At 50.9% G+C, this 20,406-nt stretch overlaps 8 protein-coding genes across 8 annotated transcripts; 3 read left to right on the top strand and 5 right to left on the bottom strand.

Moving 5' to 3' along the window:
- Window positions 1-1,259: 1,259 nt before the first annotated feature.
- On the top strand, window positions 1,260-1,980 carry Triagg1_9892 (uncharacterized protein; the record flags this gene model as incomplete). The annotated part of the gene is made up of 4 exons (XM_062904899.1): window positions 1,260-1,313; window positions 1,390-1,605; window positions 1,682-1,803; window positions 1,863-1,980. 4 exons carry the CDS (start codon window positions 1,260-1,262, stop codon window positions 1,978-1,980), a joined length of 510 nt encoding a protein of 169 aa, XP_062751112.1.
- A 1,008-nt stretch (window positions 1,981-2,988) lies between these two features.
- On the top strand, window positions 2,989-4,971 carry Triagg1_9891 (uncharacterized protein; the record flags this gene model as incomplete). Its single annotated transcript, XM_062904898.1, has 2 exons — window positions 2,989-4,210; window positions 4,286-4,971. The coding sequence occupies 2 exons, from the start codon at window positions 2,989-2,991 to the stop codon at window positions 4,969-4,971; spliced, it is 1,908 nt and encodes a 635-aa protein (XP_062751111.1).
- Window positions 4,972-5,597: 626 nt separating this feature from the next.
- Window positions 5,598-5,977, bottom strand: Triagg1_9890 (uncharacterized protein; the record flags this gene model as incomplete). Its single annotated transcript, XM_062904897.1, has 2 exons — window positions 5,598-5,738; window positions 5,855-5,977. The coding sequence occupies 2 exons, from the start codon at window positions 5,975-5,977 to the stop codon at window positions 5,598-5,600; spliced, it is 264 nt and encodes an 87-aa protein (XP_062751110.1).
- A 967-nt stretch (window positions 5,978-6,944) lies between these two features.
- Triagg1_9889 (uncharacterized protein) lies at window positions 6,945-7,275 on the top strand (the record flags this gene model as incomplete). The annotated part of the gene is made up of 3 exons (XM_062904896.1): window positions 6,945-6,947; window positions 7,018-7,153; window positions 7,208-7,275. The coding sequence occupies 3 exons, from the start codon at window positions 6,945-6,947 to the stop codon at window positions 7,273-7,275; spliced, it is 207 nt and encodes a 68-aa protein (XP_062751109.1).
- Window positions 7,276-7,826: 551 nt separating this feature from the next.
- On the bottom strand, window positions 7,827-8,941 carry Triagg1_9888 (uncharacterized protein; the record flags this gene model as incomplete). Its single annotated transcript, XM_062904895.1, has 3 exons — window positions 7,827-8,420; window positions 8,483-8,769; window positions 8,899-8,941. 3 exons carry the CDS (start codon window positions 8,939-8,941, stop codon window positions 7,827-7,829), a joined length of 924 nt encoding a protein of 307 aa, XP_062751108.1.
- Window positions 8,942-10,461: 1,520 nt separating this feature from the next.
- On the bottom strand, window positions 10,462-11,737 carry Triagg1_9887 (uncharacterized protein; the record flags this gene model as incomplete). Its single annotated transcript, XM_062904894.1, has 3 exons — window positions 10,462-10,835; window positions 10,900-11,137; window positions 11,612-11,737. The coding sequence occupies 3 exons, from the start codon at window positions 11,735-11,737 to the stop codon at window positions 10,462-10,464; spliced, it is 738 nt and encodes a 245-aa protein (XP_062751107.1).
- A 4,210-nt stretch (window positions 11,738-15,947) lies between these two features.
- On the bottom strand, window positions 15,948-17,814 carry Triagg1_9886 (uncharacterized protein; the record flags this gene model as incomplete). Its single annotated transcript, XM_062904892.1, has 4 exons — window positions 15,948-16,824; window positions 16,902-17,031; window positions 17,114-17,417; window positions 17,560-17,814. The coding sequence occupies 4 exons, from the start codon at window positions 17,812-17,814 to the stop codon at window positions 15,948-15,950; spliced, it is 1,566 nt and encodes a 521-aa protein (XP_062751106.1).
- A 1,492-nt stretch (window positions 17,815-19,306) lies between these two features.
- Triagg1_9885 (uncharacterized protein) lies at window positions 19,307-19,993 on the bottom strand (the record flags this gene model as incomplete). Its single annotated transcript, XM_062904891.1, has 1 exon — window positions 19,307-19,993. One exon carries the CDS (start codon window positions 19,991-19,993, stop codon window positions 19,307-19,309), a length of 687 nt encoding a protein of 228 aa, XP_062751105.1.
- Between the last annotated feature and the right edge of the window lie 413 nt (window positions 19,994-20,406).

Here is a 20,406-nt window from a genome sequence, read left to right as displayed (position 1 = left end):
GAGAGTGAAACCATATTACTCAGTGCACTATTAATGGGCTTTATCCAAGTTCAATTTCCTTGGTAGCTCCCGGATGCGGTGCCGGACAGCGCTTGTAATCCCGTAACAACACTCTCATATAGTAAGGTAGTTCATCATTCTGACAAGTACAGTAAAACATAAGAAGCGGTATGGCACCTTTTGGCTTCAAGCGGTTACTCTCCTGCTCAGTTCTTCAGGTTCGTATCCTTCACTCTACTCTCAGTCTGGCCTTAGTTCCCTGCATGCCCAGCGCCTCGCTGCACGGTACTTGTTCCAAGTAGGTAGGCCTAGTACTAAGGTACTAGGTAGATATTGATAGGTGATATCACATGCGCGCGCTCATGGTCCGACAGCCTCTTGTCGGCGGCTCCCTCGCAGCTCTCCAAGACCTCTCACGACCCCTTGCTGCTGACGTCCTACAGTAGTCCAAATCCCCAGGGGACCGACTAATGCCCGGAACACTCCTGGGTAGTGCGGAGTCGTCGCCACGTACAGAGTACCTCGAGTCAGCACTGGATCGTGACGAGCGCTGCGCTGTACCGGTACGCATCTTGTACGGCGCTTCTACATCCCGTAGCTAGGCACACTCAGGAAATGCTCCGCTGGGCTCCATCTCGCTGCGTTATCTGCTTTGTCTTGACGTCTTCCATTGGTCTTCCATTGCCGTCTTTTTCAGGTTGCTGCGTTTTCCCCTCCACCACACCTGAAGCGGCACCGCAGAATATCCGACCTTTCCATCCAGATGCTAGGGCGCCGTGTATCTCGCCCAAGGCAGATACCCCTCACTCCGGCCAAGCCCTGGTGGGCTGAGCAGGTACCTTGCCGGATGCCGAAACCTTGGCCCTAACACCAGCATGGCCCCAGTTTCCGCACGGAGCAGATCGACTCAGCACACGTAGCCCGTCCATTCCCTTGCCAAGTGCAACCTGTTACTTCCACAAGCCCCAAGCCGCTGACGCTATTTATCAAAGCTTCCTGAAATCCGGGCTCGATCAACCTCTTAATACCATCATCACTCCCATTCCTGCATCCGCCCTTATCTTGTAACTTTTCTCCTCCTCTTGCTCTCCTCTGTTATCACGAAGCATCTCCCCTAGCGCTACCATTACTTATCCATCTACTCCTTGTGCTTATTTATTTCTTATTTTTTTATTTGCGGGGACCTTTTGCTGTCGTCGCAAGAATCACCACGTCGACAGCTGCGCAAATTTGAGCATCAAGCTTCACCCTAAAGCAAAATGGCGTCTGCCCAGGCAAAGGCTCAGGATTATCTGAGCGTCATTGATAAGGAGGTTTGTCTGCTGCGCCGCCTCGGCCTCTGCTATGCCTTCAATCGAGCTCTGCGTGCTGACTTTGTCAAATGTACAGCTCTCCAAATACCCCGCCCTTAACAACCTCGAGAAGCAGATTGGTGTCCCCAAGGCCTATGCCGTCATCGGTGTTGCTGCTCTCTACTTCTTCCTCATCATCTTCAACATTGGTGGCCAGCTCCTCACAAACTTTGCCGGCTTTGTTCTCCCTGGCTACTACTCTCTGGGCGCTTTGTTCTCCCAGTCCAAAGAAGATGACACCCAGTGGCTGACGGTGAGTTACTTCTGATTGCCCCTGCACATTGCGCCTACACGGATCAAAGAACCACGGCGACTAATTCTATTTTTAGTACTGGGTTGTTTTCGCCTTCTTCACCGTCGTCGAGGGCTTCTTCAGCATTGTTTACTGGTTCCCCTTCTACTTTGTCTTCAAGTTCATCTTCCTGCTGTGGCTGGCTCTGCCCACTTTCCGGTAAGTTTCTCTTCTAGAAAGCTTCTACGAGTAGCAAAATCTAATTTTTTCCCCTGTAGCGGCGCTGAGGTCGTTTTCCGATCTTTCCTTGCCCCTACCCTCGGCCGATACTTCCAGGGCCCTGGCACTTCCGCCGGTCTCCGCTCCAAGACTGATGCCTTTGACAAGACTCAGTAAATCATGCTAGCATGAGCAACTACTTCTACTTGGTCGCAAAGATCAACCACTTGCTCGCCAAGTCCCGGACCAGGTGCTGTAGACCCCGAAGATGGAGGACAGGCCAGATTGAAACAACCGATTATTGGGAATAAAATGGGGTATCACGGAATCGCCGGCACATGTTGGATTTCCGGAGGAGGATTAGGGCTATCTGAGGAACCAAGAGCATGGGAACCAGAATTTCGATAACGCATGTTTTGTTTTAGAAGGTGTCATGACTTGGAGGCTGTAGGGCGCAATCAAGTATCGGTTTGAAGAGGGAATGCACATGTGACAATGGGAAGATTCTGGTGCTTTGCGGCGAGCAGGAGTTCAGTTAAAGCTGAATTGTAGGAGCATGAGCTCTCCGGCCCAGCCAATGACGCCACCAGTTGACCGCCCAGGACGCTACCGCATTGTGTATTTGTTTACTGAAAGCCATTGGTTTATTTACTTTTTAGCACTTTAAAGTGAAGAATAACACTCATTTTTTTGGTCTTTTGCGTGTGCGCATGCGCATTCGGTGTGCCCTCTGTCTCTCTCTCTGTCTCGACGGTGCAGAAATGTCAGGGATACGAGGTACCGGCTGCTGGATTGCGGATTACGTGGCTGTGCGGATGAGCTGCGCCTCTCCCTGAATGCGCCCCCCCTTGCACTTCGATAACTGCCACCCGCCTGATAACCGGCATCTGGTACTCCGTATTATCGTGAAACGACTATCTGACAAACCATTGAGCGGAAGCGAAGCCGACAACGCCAGCCGACGGCTGGAGAAGGAGGTTCTTTCTTTCTTTTCTTGTTCTTTTCTTTCTTTCTTCTTTCTCTTCTTTTTCTCTTCTTGAAACATTGCAGAGATCCACCATGATATCACATGTCTCCTGGCGATCGACGTATCACAATTAGAAAAAAAGAACATGCCGCATTACTAGACGCCCTTCTCGCAAGCGACAACCAACATCACGGAAGCCCGCTCGGCATGCGCCTGTGATGCTACTGACCCCATTGCAATCGCGACTTGCGGCCTCTCTCGCGGGGCTGCTGGTTGTTTTGATGCTCTACATCTTTCTCTTCGCACCCACCGCGGCGCTCGCTCTGGAGCTTGTAGCACCTCCTCTGTCCGACTTGACGACTCCGGCAGGGCCTCTGCGGCTGGATGCTGAATCGCATTCCTTTTACGAACCCGACTTTGCCTTGTTTGATCGCGGAATAGTTGGTCGAGCCCCCGTCGATTCGACCCCTCTACAGAACAACATCCCGATCCCATTGAATCTTGAGCCTGGCGCCTCTGCCTGTTATGTGGTGCCGAAGAGCGTCATCTTCAGCGGCAGTGGAACCTCGGACTCTTCCAACTCCAAACAAGAGCTGAAAAGGGATGATCAAGACTTGGATAGGCGTGCTGATGATGATGATAATAATAATACACCAAATGACGACCAAGGCAGTGGTCCTACAAGAACTCTCTACCTGTCTGCAAACACCTGCCTTCAACCACACAGCACATCTTCGGACGCAGCATCGACACCCCCGCAGCTTCGTTTCTTCGTCTCTACCTCCAGCAAAGATGGATGCCCCGACGTGACGAAACCTGCGGCCGGAGTTCAGTCCAAGGCATTTGTAGAAGGAGCAGTCATGTACAGCTTAAATGCAACAGGAGAGGTATACGTCACCGTCTCGGCCCCGAATGTCACCAAAGACTTCCAAGGCATATACAATTTTGAGATTGCGGCATCCATTGATGCCTATTATTACCAATACAACTCAAAGGATGGCCAACTGTTATGGATGGACAGTGACGCCAAATCTGCCCTGCTCCAGACAGCGGCTTTGACGAGCAATACAAGCCAGATTGAGTCCATCATGAACGCCGGTCCGCAGTACGAACTTTATGTCCAGGGCACCAAGGCGCCCATTCTAGACGGACTCACGCGATCAATTTGCGGAATGAATAATGTTGCTCAGATTGCTTCGAAAAGACTGGATAATGGACAAATGAATAACAATGAATTGGTCCGAACCAAGATGACCGACAAGGGCCCGGGTGGCTGGCCCAGGCAGCAGTACTACTTTGAAGGGCTCAACTCCAGTTCGTCATATAACGGAATCTTGGTCAAGCTTGTGAATACAACAGCCAACTCCAAGAGGCAAAGCACAGGGGTAATTGGGGGCGGAGGCACCGTCTTTCCACCCACCGACTTCCAGACCTCAGCAGGTATGACTTTACTTTTTCGCATTCTGGGAGATGGAAATGGGTGCAATTGAGCCTTGTGCTAACAAAATTGAAAAGGGACAAACTGCAATCTCATCACCGACCTGGACTTTTGCGACGACGTGCAGTGGGCGGCTCCTGGCAACAACAAGTTTAACAACACGGAGCTGGGAAATCTCTACGACGCGTATGCCAAGCAGATGTATGCCAACTTTCAAAAGGTCATGATGCAAATTCCTTGCGAAGCGCCGTCGACGCAGCGATATTCATTAGCGGTCAACTGCAACAACTGCACGGTGGCTTACAAACAATGGCTCTGCGCCGTGGCTATCCCCCGTTGTGAGGATTTCTCAAAGCAGAACAACTACACCATTCCTCGAAACGTCGCCCAGTCCTTCCCCAATGGCACTTTCCTGCCGGATGCGCTAAGACAAGAGCTTATGAAGACGCCGGCTTTCAACACATCCCGAACCACCTTCATAGACGAGGTGATCGCACCGGGTCCCTACAAGGAAATCTTGCCTTGCGCGGATCTCTGCTATGGGGTCGTCCAGGGATGTCCAGCGGCGATTGGCTTTGGGTGCCCCGAGGCTGGCAAGCTTGGATTCAACGTGAGCTACGGGGTACGAGACCGTAACGGCGGAGCAGTTACTTGCAATTACCCAGGAGAGCCGAGAACTCAAGTCAGCGCATCGGGAGCAATCAAGCCCAGCCTGTTGCTCCTTGTTGCGGCTCTTGGTCTTGGTTCGAGTCTATTGCTATGATATGAGGTGTGAAAAGAAAGAGGAAAGTGGTATTTATGCCGCGTGCAAGGCGTTCATGGTTAGCGATGACAGGATTTGAAAGGTTGGTTCACTATTTGAGAAGAAAGAGGAGCATGGCGTTTTACGGGCGACATATAATTTGACCAAGGCTGTTTTATGATGAGGCTGGCAGCGGCTCTTTTTTTTTTTTTGAATAGAAGCCTGGAGATTGGCTGGCGATTTGAATCACGTCTGTGATGATTGGCAATATTAAGAGTATAGAGGAACGGAATACAGGCAAATGCATGCATTAATAGGAGCTGAGGGCCCTTTGATTGTTAACGATGATGGTATTTCCGCGGCCTTTTCATTTGGCACCGATTTATGGATATGTTTGTCGTCTGTATCGTGATGGCTTTGGATATGTTCTTCTTCATATCGTATCACCACTCCCAATGAAGTTTCAATGCCCTTCCAATCTTTAATTCTCATTCGATGTCTTTCCCTCATGAAGCATCCTTCTTCCCGTCTTTTGTCTTTTTGTATTCATTCACAGTGCTTTCCAGCGCTGCAATCGTCGCTATTCCAACACACACATTTCCCGTCAGCTTCGGCTCTCCATAAGAGAAATCCGGTGACGTTAGGACTCATTCTCGCTCACCGTCAGCTTCCGCGATGTGCTCATCGGCCTCGAGTTTCGTCCAGGTCCAGTATGCGACCTGGTATGTGAAGACGGCGAGGACGAGGACTTTGCCTATCGGGCGGGTAAACGTCTTGTAGAACTGTGCCTATTGTTGCGCAACACACACACACACACCGCAGTCAGTACCAAAAAAAAAAAAAAAAAAAGACAATGAATGAAGGATAATTGAGGACGAGAAAGGTAAGAAAAAGGGCTGCTGACCACTGGACTTGGCTGTTTCGTCGCATAGCTTCTCGCCTGTCGCACAGCTGCGATGCGCGGAACAGCAGCAGCAGCAGCAGCAGCCGATCTCTGGCGCAAGACCAGCCTCAGAGCCGGATTCATCGTTTTCGGCCGGAATCGCGACAAGTCGTTCTCAAGGGGATGCACTTGTCCAATGCGTGCTTTTGCCGGTTCATTGGACGCTGGAAGCGCATGCCCGCACCGGTTGACAACGAAAAAAGCTCCAGTTTCTCTCGGGCTCCGTCATTCATAGGGCCGAAAATCGTAGCGCAACTTTTTAGCATCACGGGCCTGCTAAAGAGGGCGCTAAGTTCTGGGTGGCAGATCCGAACCATTGATTGATGCCAGGTACGGAGCGAGGTACATGGATCGTGCGCCCTGTGGCGGTGCAGGCGGACAGTACCTGTCCAGTACTAACCTCGTACACCCTCTGTCTTAGTAGCGCTGCTGCCCGCTAAAACGGGCCTCCAGTGGGATCATGCGCTGTCGCATCGCTCCGTTCGGCCCATTGTCCAGCATGTCGCACCCCGCAAAGGACAGCATTGAGCTTGGGGCTGGACCGTTTCTAGGCCATGCGCTAGAGCACCTGTGCTCATACTCGTACAGGCAGCTCCCCCAGGCACCCGCAGGCTACACGAGGTACCGACTACCTCGCCCGCGACTCCCCGTAACCGGCGCGAGCTCGTATCCGGAACCTCCCCATTGATTAGATAGCGCCGACCGGCTATTTTCCCTTGACGACACATGTCCTTGTCCAGATCCCTGAAATCCAATCTTGCTGGCCATTTACTTCTTCCTATTCCATTCCTTTCGATTCTCTCTAATCGCCCCTTCCGCTCCTTCATTGATTGACTTGTTTTTCGCGGTTTTCCTTGCAAAGAAAACAAAATCTGTCCTAAACTATCGAAACTCCTTCAGATTTGACACGACATCCGAACTAATTCGCCGACCCTCTAATTAAAGCTTTCTGGTATAAGAAGTCGCATCACCCAGGCTGGGCGCAACATCTCCAGCGACGTCTTACACTTTAACGTTTTGCCAATTTCCCTCAACAAGCACATAAATCACAATGGTAAGCATCAATCATTCCAATTCACCATCTATAAAAGTACGAAACATGTCTAACAGCCCCAATCCTACAGGCCCAAACCCTCGAGCAGCGCCGGCGCAACGCCAAGTTCGCCAAAGACCAGGAGAACAAGATGGGCAAGTCCGAGGACCAGCTCAAGAAGCGCACCAAAGAGACTCCCAAGTCGCCCATCTCCATCTTTTGGCTCGGTACGTCCAATTCGAATCGCTCATCTTAAACTTGCGCTAACTTGCCTGGCGCAGCCCTGCTTGGATTCGTCGTCTTCGGCGGACTCGTCTTTGAGCTCCTCTCGCGCTTCTTTGGCCTCTAGTTTAAATTCGCTACCTACCTGACAAATTCGAATCGAAATAAAGCGAAAAGAACAAAAAAAAAAAAAAAATAAGCTGGAGGAAAAGGATCCAAGGCCTGCCAGAAAATGGCAGAGGCCGTGACATTATAGAAGAAAGGAGAGCGAACGTGGGCGTGGGAGGCGAGAGTGATAGCAAAGTTGATGGCCTGTCAGTGCCGTCAAGTGTCTTCCTGCTGCCGCCACTATTGTTACATTGTCATTTCATTTGCGTATTTTGCCTTATTTGCGACATGATCCTAGAGTTGGCATCATGGTGGTTTACGGCGCACGGGCATTGTAAATCTAGTACTTGGGGAATTGATGAGAGGAGAAAACAGAGAACAAGAAACAAATCATTCCATGTGGTATCTCCTGTGAGTCCTATCTAACGCCTTATAATCTTCATCCGTCAAAGTCAACGTGATGAACAGATGCAAACATGACATGCAATGCGAAACGACAATGCTGTATGCAGTATAGTAGTACAACTGATGGGCCTGCCAAAACATCATCGCTCAGAGGATGTGGCAGCCCTACGCACCCAAACCGCGGCGCTTGTGGCCACTCTCCTTGAGCATCATGCCAGCCTCGAACTGCTGCTGGATGGCTGCCTCGGCGCGGACCGAATTGCCCTGGCTGGAGGCCATGCTGCCTGGTTTGGTGGCATTGACGCCGGCCTTCTTACCTCCGAGGAGTCTAAGGAACTTATCCTGTCGAGCTGCTCCTCCCTCGAGGCCTTGAATCTTGTCTGGCTCGGTCGTCACTTTCGCAACCTTCTCTCCTCCCTTTGTCTTCTTTTCTTTCTTCTTGACTGGCTGCTCAGCACTGTCTTCCTCTCGCTTTCTTTTGCCATCAGCCTTCGCCTTCGCGGTGGGCGCATGCTCTGCGATGGCCTTGGCCTCCTCAGACTTGGATTTAGACTTCTTCTTATCTTTCTTCTTCTTTTCGCCGTTGTTCTCCTTCTCAATAGCCTCGTGAGCACTGTTGTCCTTTGGCTTTTGGATGACCGTGGTAGAATTAACAGCGTCTTTCACGAAGGCGCCAACGTCCTTGCCGTCCGAGGAGTCGGCATCGTCGTCATGCTTGAGGTTGGAAGGTAGCTGGCTGTCGCCATCCTCGGTAATTTTCTGCATGCAAAGTCAATAACAGATGCAAAGCCATGTGTGCACTAGCATGGGGAGCTTCGTACCTTGAGAGCCTTGGCCACGCGCTTGCTCAGCTTGTCGGCATCCTCAGCCTGCTTCAACAACTGCTTGGCCTCGGCTTCAAGCTTGTTGGACTCTGCCAAGTTCTGAAGACGCTTCTTCTCAATTTCCAAGAGCTGCGTCTCCAGCTCCTTGTCATTTTTCTGCTTCTTCTTCTTGCCTGAGATGGGGTTCTTGGCATCATCAGAAGCTTCTTTGGCTAACTTTCCATTGGCCTTGCTAACGGCCTTGCGCTCGGCCTTGCGGGCCTTCTTCAGGGCCTTGCGAGCAGCTGCGAAAAGTTATAATGAGCTTCAAAAGACTTGTAAAGGTTATAGGCAATGCGGACACATTGAAGTCCCAATATGTGGCTGCCCTCAAAAAAGAGAGAGAGGGAGAGAGAGAGCGACGAAAAACCTACCTCGCTCGGAATCCGCCTTCTTGTCGGTGGCAGAAGCGCCCATGATGACTTGCAGATGAGGAAAGTGGACAAGACAGAATAGGTTGAGTAAATCGCGGTAAACGTATTCCTGTTTATTCGGAGACTCAGTCGTGCGTAGTTGAGAATGCGCGTAGACCAAGTTGAAGTTTGAGAAATCTTGGTGGCAGCTGCGGCGATCTGCAGCTAGAAAGAGCTGCTGCACCAAAATTAAAAAAAAAATATGGGCTTTCTGCCGGGCGGTGAGTAGCACCCCACACTGAGCGTAGGCAGGTACGCAGCGCAAACGGGAGCGTTTGCCGAGCGAAGGAAGGTGGGGTGAGAAGGACTGTGGCACCTGCCCGAGTAGCGCGAGATCAGGAACGATACGAAATACCCCGGAGAGGAAATTTGAGGCTGATTCATGAGTGGGAGCTTTGAGAATTGATGCGTCATGACAACGAAGGCGGAAGTGAGATAAATTCATAGTAAGCAGAGTTAATAGATTAGTAGGTAGTAGGCTATTATAAGGTGTTGTCGTATGATAATACTAATTAACGTGTTCGAGGCAACTCGTCGACAGTCGAACTTGGAGTGTTATGCATGATAATGCCGAGGCAAAGTGTTGAATCTCGATCCATTACTAATGTAAACAAAGGGTGACTTGAAGTCTACTTTTGTAATCTGCATCTCCTGGTTCTAAACATGGCATATCCAGCTCTAATATAACCGGAATTTACAAAGTTGAAAAGAAGGACATCCGTTGCTTCTCTTTAGTTAGCCATGGATTCTATCCTAAGAAGCTTGGCTGAGGATCTTCCGCCTTACTCACCCCACCGACGCTCCCACGTACAAACGGAAATCTCTGTCACAAAATTCGAACACTTTGCCAGGAAACAGCTACAAAATGCTAAAGTGGATTCTCAAGTTGCTTGTGCGCAGCATGGCATGTAACCTAATTATGCAGCAAGTTGTGTGCCGGATCCTTCATGCAGCCCGCCCGGCGCGAGGCTTGAACCCCCCGAGATGATCGGCCTGTCCACTCTAGATCAAGAGCCACAAAATAAAGGCCCCTGTTCATCATCTGCCGTCGCAAACCGCAACCAACACACATTTGTGTAACCGATTATTATTAACATTAGACATAATGTAAGGGGGCTGCCGGTTACCCTTAGCCTACATGCACGGTAGTTAAACTTGGGGCAAAGGATCACTCATATCAACTTTGGATGCCAGCACAGCAATAGTCCCAGTTTATTTATTTAAAGCTATATACATGTATCAGACAACTCCATGACTGCTGTTGTATATCTTGTTCGTTATCAATGAGAAGAGGTGTAGTGTTCATCAACGTCTTTATGCTTTCCCGTATATGCGCCCGCGCCTTTAGATAACTCAGATGGTATAAACATGAAGACATTGTATATCGACGAAAAATCCGACAACTGTAGGAAATGAGGCTTGGACAAAAAAAGAAGAAGAGAGAGAAGAAGGTAAAAGAGTAGAAAGAGCGGGAAGAAGAGGAAGAAGGAAATTATATATAAGAATAGGTATGTTCATGTGTGTTCAGGAAAGCATGGGATAGGATTGACCAAAAGTAGGCCCATCATAGACGTAGGTATTCTCGTCCGGGTAGCCGTCGTTGGCTCCGCCGCTGCTATAACTGGCAGTCTGGCGCACCTCAGAGCTGAAAGACGAGGAGTAATTCCTAGCGACAAAGCTGTCTTCTAGGTATGTTCCCTGCCCGCTACTCTTGCGGCTTTCGGCCTCATGTCCCCGAGATACGATATGGCTCAGGCTCACACTGCCCCACGGAAGGCCTGATGGCTCTGGCTCTCTGTCCACATCGTCTGGCTCGGGAATGCGATAGCTGTTGCCGGCATGTTCTTTGTCTTTTGCTTCACGCTCTGCTCTCTCTTTTTGCTCTTTAACTTTGCCACCTTTGTACGAAGTAGTTAGCAAGCTGGCGCTTGGAACAGCTAGGATGCGGTTGGAGCGACGTACGGAACTTGCGTTGTGCAATGCGATTCTGTATCCGCCTCCTCTCTTCGGGGTCTGTGACCTCGGACCATTCGGCGTCCTTGTTGCCTGCTTTACCCCTTTTTGGCGGCGTAGAGCAACTGCTGCTCTTATTTGATGAAGGCTCAGGGCTTTGGGAGAGACTTCTGGATCGCTGTGTTGCAGGCATAATAACAGGACAAGAGTCTGCCCTGAGGCCAAACCCAAATGTTTTAATCGACCGCTTGAATCTTTAAGTCAAGTTATAGAGAGTGTGTAAGTTTTTTTGGTGGGCGCAGTATGATTCAACGTGGAATCTTGTGGGAGTTGTGTCAATTGACAGGCGCGTTCAACTCAGGCTCAATGTGTTCGAAATAAAGCACGTGCTATTTGGAAAATTATATGATGAAAGCGAGCAGAATATCTCATTGCTCGAGTAGCCAGAGGAGAAATTATACACGGCGTAAGGAGACAGTCTTTGGTTTAAAATCGATTCCAGAAGAGACGCAGTGGATAGTGGGAATCAGCCAAGGCTTATAAGTCACACAGCGAGGCAAAAGCAAAGCAAAACATGAGCCGTGAAACCGACCAAGGCAGAGCCCCAAGAACCAGAACGACCCAAGTGCCAGAGCTCCCTCCGGCTCTAACCCCAGCACCCGTCGGTCATCGAGTAGCGACAGCCGTGATTCAGGAGCTAAACGGGCATCCGCCTGCTTACCTGTACGGACAGGGACCAGTTTAGAGCATTCACGCCAAGGGATCTGCGGTACGCCCTTTTCAGGCTCCACTGCGAGGATTCCAAGGGTCCGGGCTGGTAGCGGGACGGAATCAGCGTGCGCGGCATCGTTGTGTGGACGGAGAACGGAGCCGATGCTGGAGAGAGGGAGAAGAGATGGATGGATGGATGGATGGATGGATGGATTGATGGACCGATACGGAGGATGCGAGAACCTTGGAGAGGGCGTACAGGTAACAACGGTGACGTAGCAGTACTACTAGGTAGTCTGTTGATGCTGTTTTGGAATCCAGAATTCACACGGCCGAGGCACCGAAGGATCACAGGCGAGGTCACCCGGGGGCGGGAAAGGCCCGTGAGTTGAGCCCAAGAAGACTGCTAGAAACAGGGCTAATACTAGGCGTTGCTAGTTGCTAGTGCTGGTGATGGTGCTGGTTCTGGTTCTCGTACGAGTCCCTCGGTATATTTTCTGTGTTCCATGTTGCAGCATCTGGATCCCGGCAATGAGGGTGATGCGACGGGGAGGTTGCTTCTCCTGGGCAGGGGATCGCCAGCAGGGGGGATGCCGGTGTGAAGCATCATTTCACTGCTCGTCTCCTCGTTGCCATTCTTAGTACTGCACGAGTACGAGTACATGCATGTATTGACCACTTGCTGCCTGGTGCTACTGCTGCCCCAAGGCATCTCGTAGTCAACAGTAATTCTAGCTCGCAGCCCCAACGGGTGTGATAATGACTCCGAAGCAGGCGTCGGGTTGTTTGTTTGCAGAAGAGCCATATGGATGGATATGAGTAAATGCCAGAACAGAAAGTGAGGGACTGGCTAGAGGTATTTCCCAGGGCTGCAATTAGTGCAAGCAACATCGAGGCATCAAACGAAGCGACACTAGACCGAAATACGGCATGATTCGAGCTAAACAAGGTTAGAGATAAAGATTGGCACTCGATATGAGCCAATCGCAATATTGCAGGCCTGTCTTGTGGGGTCCAATCCCCTGCTGGTCAATGTTAAAAAGACGTCCCACGTACCGACTACGGAGAGCAGAAGACTACCTAGTACCTACAGCAACAGCAACAGTAACGGTACATTCAGCCGCAGCTTTGGGTTGATGCAGGACGCGAAGGAGTCCCATGTCAAAAAGAAGGAAGGAAATAAAAGAAGGGGGGATTCGATTAGGACAAAACACAGTGGCTACACCCCTGGATACTGGCTCGCTGTGCCTTGTTCTGTGCACATGTTCACTCTCTCTTCTCTTGCATGCCGCCGCTGTGGTTTAGACACGGACGCCACCTGCATGTGCTTGAGGATACGAGTTCCAGACTTGACGAGACTTGACTGCCCAAGAATTAGAGCAATCTTGGCGATTGTGAGGCGTGAATTATGGCCAATTGTGTGCTAGGGCCGCTGTAGCTCTGCCCATTCGAAGCCCTGGACGCTATTTATAGGTTAGTAGGTGACTTGATGTTAATGTGATGGAAGTTCTCTGGAGTCGCTTCGATATCGAGCAGGGCAGTTTAGTATAGTCGGGTAATAGGTACTACCTATAGTACTAACGTCAGTTGCCCCTTCCCAGCAACTGCCATGCCGCATGTCACGTTTTGAGAGGTACCAAGGTACCGGTGTGCATGCGTGTACACAGACTTCTCGCAAAGCTTCCCTCAATTCTTCTTCCTCTCAACTTCACTTCACCACCATTCATTGTCAGCATCGCATCCTGCCTCTCCGTTGAGCTGAGTCTCTGCAGTCGACAAGAAACACAACACAGCCAGAATCCACAACTGTACTGTTTCGACTTGCGACTACTACTATCTCCCTCCAGTTGTTAGACCAACGCCTAGCTAGCCCTGTCTCTGTGCTGCTGGGATGACTCTTTTGCCGGCCAACGTTAATTTTTGGGGGCCGCGCACAGGGCTGGCACCAATGATAAACAGCGTTACAAAAGGTCCCCGCCCATTGCACTCCAGCTCTTCAGCCCAATCAAGGATCCCCGACTAATAAAGCGAGATATACGACGGGGTGCCAGGCGTCACATCCCCTTCCGACTTTGCGTCAGCGCAACCCTCGTCCTGTTTTCGCATCTCCGCTGGTTGACGCATTCGGGTGACTGATCCGAATCATGAATCGTCACCAGCCACGCCTGCTGAGGCTTGCTCGCGCACGCGCTCACGCAATGCCATGGCTCCAGACGATGACAAATGGGCACGCGCAAGAGTGTGCTTCGTAATACACAACCTAAACGATATTGTATCGCTATCATTTCTCATTCTCTCGTCTTTGCATCAATAAGCATGCTTGGAAATCCTTACGGGCTCGGCATCTGCTCGACGCCTTATGGTCGACAGCGCAGACACCAGCTCACGAGCATGTTTCGTTACCTCCAATTCCACCAATACGAACGAGTCTCTATTCGCATTGGTCAGATCACTTTCTCAGCTCTGAGTTGGGGAGGGTTGCTTCATCTCAAGCCATGCACGCGATGGGGTGGTACGTGCAAAAGCTACGCGCCTCACCCCACCGTCACCAGGCACCACGGTGCCAGAAGCCTCGCCTTGCTCGTCGTATTAGGACGTCTCAATGGTTTCTCACGGCTTGGATAGGCTCTCATGAGATGTGGCGGCGACACCGCACGCAGTCGGGCTAATAAGATCGTGTGTTGCTACAGAATTACACTTTGTGTGGTTCCAAATCACCCCGACTGGCACCCCAATCGCATCTCTGCCGGCACTCGCAGAAAAGACGGATGTACTTGCTGTCTAAGAGTGTTGATACGAGGCAACCATAATACCTGCCTCCCTTAGAGTCTAACACACTGGTGCTTCTTCTCGCCATAACGAAGACTATCGGAGACATCACGGATGGGAATGCCAGGGTATGGCTACACTTGAGGCTCCTACCGAGCATTGACCACTAGCTCCTCGCTCTTCCCACCCTGGCGTTGATGAGATGGGTTAGCGAGCATGGTATCGTCAACGACGCCCTCCCGACATCTCTCATGCCGCATCGTGGCCCCGACCCTTGTCTAGAAAGAAAGATCTATTCGAGGAGCCGAGGGAGGATAGACAATGAGAGTTCCAAGGGTGGTATTGAGCCAGCGCTCACGCCGTCCAACACACTGCATTACTCATAATGCATGTTATAAACGCATGCTGCGATACGTCGCGTGCAGTCTTCACCATCACTGCTTGCCATGCGTTCGTTCCCATCCTTTGAGCTAAAACGCGGATGCCATTCTGCATGCTCCGTAGGGCTGCCAAGGACACCACGGGTCAGGTAGGTATACAAAAATAGGGCACGTAGTAGTCGTCGAAAAGAGCATGGTGATCTACACTAACCCGCGACGAGTATTCAGGGCGAAGGAGATTCTAATCTCAAGAGTTTTCTATTCTTAGGTGTTGCAGGGATTCCTCTATTTGATCTACATAATAGCTCTGTCGTCCTCGAGAGCCCCCACCCGGGACGGAAACCTACACGATTCAGTGTTAAAAAAATCAATGAGGTCGTAGATGCTCGGCACACGCTGTCGAGTCAATGGCATTGCTATTTTTCTGAATTACCTCCTCACGCTATGCCCCATTTCTACCGGGGAGCAATGCATCTCATGTACCCTGGTATTCAGCTGAGAGCTCTGGTCCCTCTTTCAACTACTTCTTGCCTGGTTTTGCCCATCGGCCGCACATCTCGGCCGCTTTGCGTCTTTTTCTTCTTATTTCATTCTCTTTTATTTTCTTTAATTAGCATCAACAGAAACCTCCTCGTCGGCCGACACTCCGTCGCATTGGTTACCCTGGTGAGGTGATAGCTTGGGAGTGGCATCCTCTTGGCTCAGAAAGAGGGGCCCAAAAAGCTCGTGGATCCCAATGAGCGAAACTGTGAGTACAAATGCCTCTTTGATCCAATAGCTGCTCGGTTCTTTTTTTAGAATGACAGCTTTTGCCTCAAATCTACGTTATACGCTATAAGTGATGCGTTATGCGTTATGCGTTATGTCGAGATGGAGGTTCTGCCAAATGGACTCGGACAAGTCCCGAGATGCATGGAAGTAAGGGGAAAGACTCATAAGACATGTGATGGGAAGAGTCAAGTTTAACAGGTGAGTGACAGCACCTCATACATCATACAAAAAAAAATACTTCATGTGACATAAGGTAGGCGTGGGGTATTTGCTCGGACTTGAATCTTTTATTTTCCATCTCTGGTCAGTTTCTCCCAGCCTGCTTGGCCTATTATACTCGAAATTATTGATAGTGATACACGACATAGTTATCCGCACGACGCAAAACACAAAGCTCAACAGACAATCTCTTAAATACCATCACTGTCACGGGCTCTCCATCTCGGCTAGCTGTGGCGACATTGTCGCTGGCCTTGGTACCACAGGCACATCATGACGAGGTAGCCCCATCTCCTGCGGTGGTTTTGGCGGTACCCAGAACCCAGACATATCGCTATGTCCTCCCATATACGCCTCTTGTGGGTTTGACGAGGAAGCCATGCTCATGTGCGCGTTAGAGGCGTAATACGCACCAGGGGGGTGAGCAGGAGAGCCATATCCACTTGAGTGTACAGGGACGGGCACGATGTGCGGCTTTGCCGATTGACGGCGAAAGTACAGTAGCAATCCGACGGCAAGAAGCAAAACTGCCGCGCCGCCGATGGCGATTCCTGCTATTGCTCCGCCAGAAAGGGTAGCCGAGCTGGACTTGGAATCCGGGCTGGGGTTTGCATCCCCAGCTGCCGTAGTCGTAGAGCTCGGAGGCTCAGAAGTCGTTGACGCCGTCGAGCTCGTTGGCGATGCTTGGTGTACCGTAGTAGTCACCACCGTAACGTTGCTCGCTCCACCTGGCCCAACGTCCTTGTATGCGTCGCAGTCGGGCTTGGGCTGCGCAAGGGGGCATTCATCTGCGAAGCAGATTGAGTAGAGCTGGCCGTTGATGGGGGGCGCGCACCGCACGGCGTATCGCGCATTCATAAACGTGTCAAGCGTCTGCGCATCCTCATCTGAGAAGCCAAAGTACTTGCTCGCAAAAGTGAGCTGTTCAATGAAGTATCCGATGTGCGTCTGGTTCAGGTTCATAAACTTGTGGACATAGGCCATGGAAAGAGGACCGCCGCTGTCAGCCGTCCGCGGAAACTTTGGCGCAAGACTGCAGCCGTAGACAAAGCCAAAGGCCGTAAACCAGTGAGTGAAGAGGCGGCTTGATTGAGAGAAACGGCAACGGTGAGTAATGGTGATGATTGAGCGAGGCGGCAAAGCAGCAATGTAAAGACTTACTACTGATTCGTCGACTTGTCTATATCGACAGAATTCGAAGAGCCATTCAAAAAAGACATGAGTGGCCCAGTAGCCCCTCCATCTAGCCAGTCAATGCCCACAGGCTGATTGTTCAAGTTCGTCGTCGCCTCTATAATGTGCCATCACGATAGGTCAACAAACGAACAGCGAAGTTGGGGGCCTGTACAACTACACCGAGAGGATTGTCTTACTTGAGCCGTCGAACCAAGGCCGAAGGTACACGCCAATGCCATCAAAGTTTCCTTTGTTAAAAATACCAGTGTTGTCGTCGATTGGGTTTGGAAGACCAGCGCTTCCAGCATAGGCGAGAGTGACGATGCTCTGGACGAGGAGCAGCTGCGTGGTTCCGTTGTTCTCACCGTACCGCTGGGCGGCGTAATAGTCGCATATTGATTCGTTACCGGCTCTCTGGGCGAGACACTCTCGCCCTGCGGCCAACAGCAAGACGGCGGCGACGCGTTTCCACAGCATGTCGAACCCCCTACAGGTACAGACCTGGCGAAAAAGTCATACGTCGAAGCAGCAGAAACAAAAGATGAGGCGAGACAACCAGCGACCCGAGTGTACGGATTGCTCGTGGTGATATAGGGGGTCCCAGCCGGGCCAGACCATTTTCATTTCCTCTAGCTGCACCGACCTGAATCCCAAATCCCACGACGTGCATATTGTGGCGGACGAGGCCTCGCTCGATTTGCTGGACCAGGGGCAGCCATGGCGTCCCTGTCAGCCCAATGCTCGCTTCCTTCTCGAGTAATTGCCCCAAGGCTGCGTCTAACGTTACTGCTGCGGCGCCCCCATGTGACTGACAGCCCAATCGCGGGCTGTTCAGCTTGTCGAGGCAACCGGCGGCATCGCCTCTGTGAATGGCCATGTCCAAGCTGGGCGGCTCCATACCCAAACGAGATCCCCCGACTAACACGGCACGATGCCCAAGTACATGTATGTGCGTACGAGTAGCTCGCGCTATCCCGTGTTTTCGGCTCCAGGTTCCCAACCCGGCATTTGGACAAGCAGCGCGGCTGATTGGATAGCAGCGGCAGCAAGCCCTCCTGCAGTGCCAATGCTTATATCTTACGGCGGGCGTGAGCGACTTGGCCAGGTGCCCAGTGCCAATCCTTTGCGGCTGAAGATGGCTTATTCAGTAGTCGAGCTGCGAAAATGCAAGGGGGGTCGATGGTTTCATCTTACCGTCAATACTATCGCCTTAGCGTGCATTCGGCTGGACTGCCAACAACAAACAAACCACACTATCGGCGGGCTTGGCGATAATTTCAGGCAGCCGTCCTGTCGGTGAGAGAGAGAGAGAAAAGACATCTTGTGATTTATGATGATGGCTAGGACCGGGTTTTGTGGCAAACGCCATGATTGCTTGGTATTTGGCGCCGTGTAAGTTGGCGCCTAGATTATGCTTAAAATGGCCCGGCCCAATAGTTCGGCTGTCACTGCTGAGCCAAGTTACATAAAAAAAGTTGTGCTTTGTTCACGGTATCCCAAGTGATTTCTTTTATGAGATAAGAATAGACATCGTATCGTTCAATGTAGTAATTTCATCATACTCGTTACTATTGTCATGATCATTGGATACCTAGTATCTCAACCTCTATATATAATCATCACCTTCGCTCGCGTCATTCCTATGGAGTACATGTGGTGATGAATGAATCAGACGTTCTCAGATAGCTTTTATCCTGACGTATCTTTGTAAGTGCAGCGCTTATCTAGGCTTTGGATGAATTGCGATGACGAAGAGAGTCTTGGATCAGAAATTCTCATGGGGTCAGCTCAATCAGTACCTATAGATACCTCGGTAATATTAATAGAGTGACTGCCTGAAAATATGCGAGAGGAAGCAGCAGCTATTTCTGAGGATTCGTTAGCCAGCTCCTTAAATTGGCTGTCCAGCATCCTAGACCACGAACAAGATGGAAACATAGTTATAAGTAGTAGGTAACGAATGATAGAGATGGCGGCTAGGAACTACCAGAAAGTGTAGCAGTGGTAGCAGTTACTGGAGCGGTAAAATAATGGAAGTGGTATTACGGGAGTCATAGACACTAGACAAATATGGCGGCCGTAGTAGCACATAGAAAAGGAGGTATCTAGTCGCTTAGTTGTTGGACTGCAGTTTGGCAAATATATTTTTCTGTGATACTCATTTACTCATAGGTAGAGAAGAATGCACTGGTGGTTTGGTGTATGTCGACAATATGATCCAACCCATCAACTATCGAGTAGCCCACCCAAGACGCTCCCTCGCTACACCATGAGATTCATACCGTTACAATATGAGGCGGCAATGCTTCGATTGCTAGCACTATAATAACAACAATTGGTTACAGAGTTTTCGTAATATACAATGCGCTAGCCATCAAGCGTCCTCCTTTTCAGAAGCCTGACAACGCTTCCGCCTCGCGCTCAGCTCTCCGCTCTACCGACCGTCTCTTGAAGCGAATCTCCGCCCTTCTTCTCTCACCACCATCAATCTTGCGTCCTTGGCGTTGCTCCCACATGCCCTCCGTAACCTTGACGATTGCCCCGGCCTGTTGCGGCAAGGGTGTCGCAAACGGCCCCGCTATTGACTTGAGTCCTCTCACTGTGTAGCCATTGGGTCGAGGAAGGATTTCGGAATCCCCCAGAGCCGCCTCCTGGTCCTGAGGCACATTGACCACATATTTCGCATCGCTGACAACAGAGGCTGGTGGTGTTGCTACTTTCAGCAGAGCCTGGCCGTCCGTGACATATTTGAAGTCTCCGCCGGGTCCCAACGCACCCTTTCGGTATCGCTGCATCCACTGCAGCAGGTATCTGCGGTTGCGGGGAGGCTCGATTCCAAGCTCCTTGAGTTGTGGCGAGGTGAGGGAGAAGAGAGACTCCCATGACGGGAACTTGGAGGCGTGCTTGTTGAGGCCGCGGCCAATGAGCGTGAGAAAGGTCTGGACATCGGGGACGAATGGTCTAGGCTGCGGGATTTTCGGAGCCGGTCTCGTCTTGTGAAGCCATCGTGCTTGGCTGGCACCCAGGAAGCTGGTGCTGCGAAGGAATCGCAAGGGTGGTAATAGCCCGTTCTTCATCGTGACGGCGTCGAGGAAGCCCTAAAGTTTGGTGGTCAGCGGCATTGACAAGGCGAATTGGTCACTAATTCGCAAATAAAAATAACATCAAGAATTACCTTGAACTGTGGCCGTACAAAAGCCCGGCAGTTGACGGTCCTGGCACTGCAAATCCTCTTTTCGAGCCCAGCCCGCGCAATGCCATGACATGCGAACTTTCTTGGTCTGATCCATTCGATTTTGAAGATATTAGCTAAGCAAGGCTAAGTGCCTAAATTAGTGGGGTGGCAACCACACCTGGTTTATCGGTGTCATTCCATTGGTCCTTTTGCATTATCCAATTGATAACGCCTTGAATCACTTCCGGCTGCCTTCCACCTCGAGTAACTTGTCGCATCATCTCTCCTTCACATCTCCAATCCATCATGACGGCG

This window comes from Trichoderma aggressivum, assembly GCF_033847375.1.
Source record: "Trichoderma aggressivum f. europaeum strain CBS 100526 chromosome Unknown scaffold_061, whole genome shotgun sequence".
Taxonomy (NCBI): domain Eukaryota; kingdom Fungi; phylum Ascomycota; class Sordariomycetes; order Hypocreales; family Hypocreaceae; genus Trichoderma; species Trichoderma aggressivum.
The sequence above is the reverse complement of the archived record's forward strand: the minus strand, read 5'-3'. Positions and strand labels throughout refer to the sequence as shown.